This window comes from Octodon degus, unplaced genomic scaffold (assembly GCF_000260255.1).
Source record: "Octodon degus isolate 3935 unplaced genomic scaffold, OctDeg1.0 scaffold00012, whole genome shotgun sequence".
Taxonomy (NCBI): domain Eukaryota; kingdom Metazoa; phylum Chordata; class Mammalia; order Rodentia; family Octodontidae; genus Octodon; species Octodon degus.
The window spans coordinates 21,268,339-21,272,790 of record NW_004524588.1 but is presented as its reverse complement, the minus strand read 5'-3'; the positions used below and the strand labels follow the sequence as shown (position 1 = coordinate 21,272,790).

The 4,452-nt window shown below is 41.7% G+C and overlaps 1 protein-coding gene across 2 annotated transcripts in view; it reads left to right on the top strand.

The window, feature by feature from the left end:
• The first annotated feature begins 985 nt into the window (after positions 1-985).
• Positions 986-4,452, top strand: part of Yap1 (Yes associated protein 1) — a 112,438-nt gene continuing 108,971 nt past the window's right edge. Inside the window, exon 1 of one of the 2 annotated variants that reach the window (XM_023709509.1) lies at positions 986-1,263. In XM_023709509.1, coding sequence (XP_023565277.1) covers positions 1,226-1,263 — 38 coding nt within the window. In that variant the 5' untranslated portion in view covers positions 986-1,225. The remainder of the gene's footprint in view (positions 1,264-4,452) is intronic. The other variant, XM_004626153.2, reaches the window with a different exon arrangement.

Here is a 4,452-nt window from a genome sequence, read left to right as displayed (position 1 = left end):
TTTTTTTTTTTTTTTTAGATAGGGTCTCTATAATAGTTCAATAGTTCTGGCGCTGTACAAGTCCTGGGATTATAGGTACGTGCCATTATATCCAGCTCTACAAAATTAGGTTTTAAAACCATCTATGCTATCAAGAACCTTTATCCCAGCACTCAGGAGTCTGAGGCAGGAGGATGGTTGTGAGTTCGAGACCAGCCTGGGCTACAAAGTGAGCTCAAGGCCAGCCTGAACTGCATAGGGAGAACCTATTTATAAAGTAAAATAAAATTGGCAAACAGTAAAAAAAAAAAAAAGAACCTTTGTTTCCTTCTACACTACTAGTGTGCAAAACGTGTAGAAGACACGTCTAATTTGCAGCAGGTAGAAATTCATTTGGGTAGACTGTTCATCAATAAAGTTACCAATGCTTACAGTACATCTTAATGTGTAATTGAAGGTTTTTAGGACATAGGCTCTCACTGTGTTGCTCTGACGACCGTGAACTCCTGGCGCTGGTGGGCCTCGCCTCAGGCTTCACAGTAACTGGAACTGTGTAAGTCTTGTGTTGCCATCACCAGTGCCACTGTCCCGTTATTTTTTGCTCTACTCCATTTAAAATTAGGTAATTTAAAAGTACCTGTTTAGCCAGGTATGGTAGTTCATGACTCTAATCCCAGCACCCTCGGAGCTGAGGCAGGTGGATCAAAAGTTGAAGCCAGTCCAGATAATTTAGCAAGATCCTGTGTTCAAATAAAAATCCCAAGCAACCGTAAATAAATAAATAAGTAAATAAATAGGTCTGGGGATGTTCTTTGGGAAGACCTTGGATTTAATTTCTAGTACCCGGAAGGAGGGAGTATCCCTTTGAAAACCTGGTGTTCCTTGGTGTCAAATATTATATGTTGACATTTGCCTGTAGTACTTAGGTATTTGATTGCCATGAAATTCTACCTAGGAAATTTGAGGTCCCCTCTTCAGAATGACGTGTTATGTTGTGGTGTTTTACCAACTTCCGTTTCCATCCCACTAGGCTAGCACCGATGCAGGCACCGCAGGAGCCCTGACTCCACAGCACGTTCGAGCTCATTCCTCTCCAGCATCCCTGCAGCTGGGAGCAGTTTCTCCTGCTGGGACGCTGACCCCCGCTGCAGTGGTCTCTGGCCCAGCAGCTGCTCCTGCTGCCCAGCACCTGCGCCAGTCTTCCTTTGAGATACCTGATGACGTTCCTCTGCCAGCAGGCTGGGAGATGGCCAAGACATCTTCTGGTCAGAGATACTTCTTAAAGTAAGTGAAAATAACTATGGGAGCTCATTGTCTAAGGACGTGTGTGTTGAAACACTGACGTGGCAGTATTTACAATACTATTTGCTGTTATATTTAGTATTTTGCTCAAACCCAAATATCTTCCCTGATTTGTTTTTTTAGTTTGCTATCAGTGCCCAGAACCTAAAGACCTTTATTAATGAGGGCTGTAACTTAGTTCAAATCTTTTCCCCATCTTCTGTGGCAGTTTATCCTATTTGAAGTTTATGCCACCTCTGTTAATTAGTACAACACAGAAGTGTTCAGAAATGTTCAGATTCTAAGAATTTTAGGACTGGAATAGTCATATAAAATGTGTGGTACTACTGAGGTCATTTTCTTTTCTTGGAGCTGGGCCTCATACTAACCACACACTGTACTACTGAGCCGAATCTCCAGCCCTCATACATCTTTTTTGTTTGGTTTTTGTTTTTGTTTTCTTGAGACAGGGTCTCACTGTGTAGTTCAGGCTGGCTTTGAACTCAGTATGTAACCCAGGCTGGCCTCAAACTTGTGGCGATCCTCTTGCCTTCGCCTCCTGAGTGCTGGGATTATAGGCAGCTCCACCGTGTCCTGCTTTCCCCATATATCTTTTGAAATGTCTTATGGTAGAGAATTACAAAAAAGTAGGACTTCTAGTGAAATACAGTATTTTAAATTGTGAGATGAGCATGTTAGCTACAGTTTGATGTGATTAAGTTTTTTTCAAAAGTAATGAAGAATACAAATTTTTAGGTTGGATTTACCGCTTAGTGGTAAATATCTTTCAGGCTGTCAGGTCTTCAAAACAGAACACTGTTGGATTGTTTTATTTGTTTTTTATCTTTAACAAAATGACATTAACTCAAAAAAAAACTAAATACAAATTTATCTCCTTCATTTAAAAAGAAAAAAAATGGGCCGGCCAGATAGCAGAGTAAAGTGCCTGCTTAGGCAGGGTGCAGTGGCAGGGGTTCAATCCCTGGCATGTCCGTGCCAGCCTCACCCATGCGGAGCGCTGAGACAGTGATGGAGACTGGGCACGGTTGTGCACCTGTAATCCTAGTGCTTGGGGGGCTGAAAACAGGAGGATCATTGAGTCCGATCTACGTAGTGAGACTCGTGTACGCCTGTACTAAATAAAAAATTACCCTTTTTACTTTTGAAATTGTAGCTAGGCCCTTAATTTTATGTGGCTTGTTTATATAAATTATACAATATACTGTGTCTAAAACTAGTTGTTGTAGACAAACAAAATTCTTCTTTAAATCCTTAAGCAAGTTGAGATACTAACATGGAGAGCAACCCCTGCTTTGATCTAGATTTATAGGCACAGTCTAGTCTTAAGAGGAATGTAACATCAGTGACACTTTGTTGTGTATCTTCATGTGTGTCTCATAATGGCTGTCTTTCAGGGTGGGTTCCTACTTTGTGACAAGTCTATATAGAAAAGCAGAAAAAGAGATTTTTGCCTCTTTCCTTAGCTTTTCCTCCTTTCAGACTTTGTTTTCTGGTGCTGTGGTGTCCATTTCAGAGTCGGGTTTCAGCCAGAGCCAGGAAAGTACACACAGTCTGGCAAGCTCATCTGCATGCGCGAGATTGCCTGTTCTCCCCAGACATCCAGAGTAAATGATTGAAGGCGCAGCTAGCCGTGAGGGATGTGTCTTGAGGGGAAAAGGAGTGGAAACAGACCAGGTTATTAGGACAAAAAAGAGAGGCTGTGCTTTCTTGAACCTCTCCCTGCTGGGTCACATGCTGACCAGGGAAGATTTTTTTAAACAGCTTAATAGCCAGCTTGCCTTCTTTTCTTTGGTTGATGGTGTGGCCAAAAGTCAGAGTACAGTTCAGGTTTTTGTTGTATCTTGTAGATTGCAAAGGCCTGAGTTTTTGTTATTTTGGGTGATCTTTTTTTTAGGGTGAAATAAACATTTTGTATTTGCTTCTAAAACTTTTCAGTGCTGCTTCTTTTGAGGACAACTATTATTGTTAAACATTGATATAAGAATGGGTTAAAGAAAGGGCCATACACTTTCCCCATTCAGTCCTTTCCCCCATGTCCAGGGGCCCTGTGAAGGTAAAGTGGGCCATGTGAGACTTAGCCCCACGAGAAGGAGGGTTGCAGGAGTAGGGAGGGCTGTGAGAGGAGCCAGGACGCATCTTCCAGTGTGATTGAGGTGCTCTTGTCCGGAAGTGAGGTTAGACTTGTTATGGTATAAACAAGAATTTTGGTTCTATAGAACTTTTTCTTGTGTGCTTCTCACAAAAGAAAGCTTTCTTTGAAAGGTAATTGGTGAGTAAAAGCTGATGAGATGGATTCCTGGGTACCTGTCAGATTCCTGTATACAGAGAGCTTCTAAGCAATGTATGTGAAAGGTGGGTGTTGAGGATTACAGAATTTCGTGTTCTTCTGAAGAGTATCTGCTCTGTGAATCATTTACAATTTGCAGCTGGACATGCATGCTAAGAGAGGAGGATTGCCACAAGTTTGAGCCCATCCTGAACTACGCTGTGAGACCGCTTTAACGGGGAAAAAAATGTAATTTGGAGAAATGTTATGAAGTGAGCTTAGTTCAGCTTCTCCAGTACTCAGTTACAGTTTCTTTTCAGAAACAGTTTAGTTGTCTTTGTGCACTCAACAGATAAATTAGTATGTCTTGACTGTGAGTCCAGGACGGCAGAGTAAGCTTCTGGTGCCCTGTTGGTGCTGCTGAAGTATGTTTTCATCTTTGTTTGAACTTGGCTTCTTCCTGTTTTGGCTTCCCAGAGTGCTGGGATTACATTGCGCATCATCATAGCCAGTTCATAATTTCATTCATTCATTTATTTTTGAGTTCTCACTATGTAGTCCAGTCTGGCCTTGAATACTGTGTACCCTATGTTGACCCCCAACTTGGAATCCTCTTGTCTTAGTCTCCCAAGTGCTGAGGTTATAGGTATATGCCACTGTGCCTGGATTTTTCACTGTTGGTATTTTTAAAGCTCTTCATATATCAGTGAGGTGTTTTGGAGAAGACTGTACCTTATCCTGGCCATTGATGTTGTCAGAGTATTGTATAAACACATTGACCAACAGTACATAGTCAAGCTCTGAGAAGGTTGTGAGGAATATGAAAAGGGTGGTCTTAGGATATTACACATAGTATCTTTATTACTGAACTTACTGTTTTGGGGTGCTTTTGTTGTTTTGACATG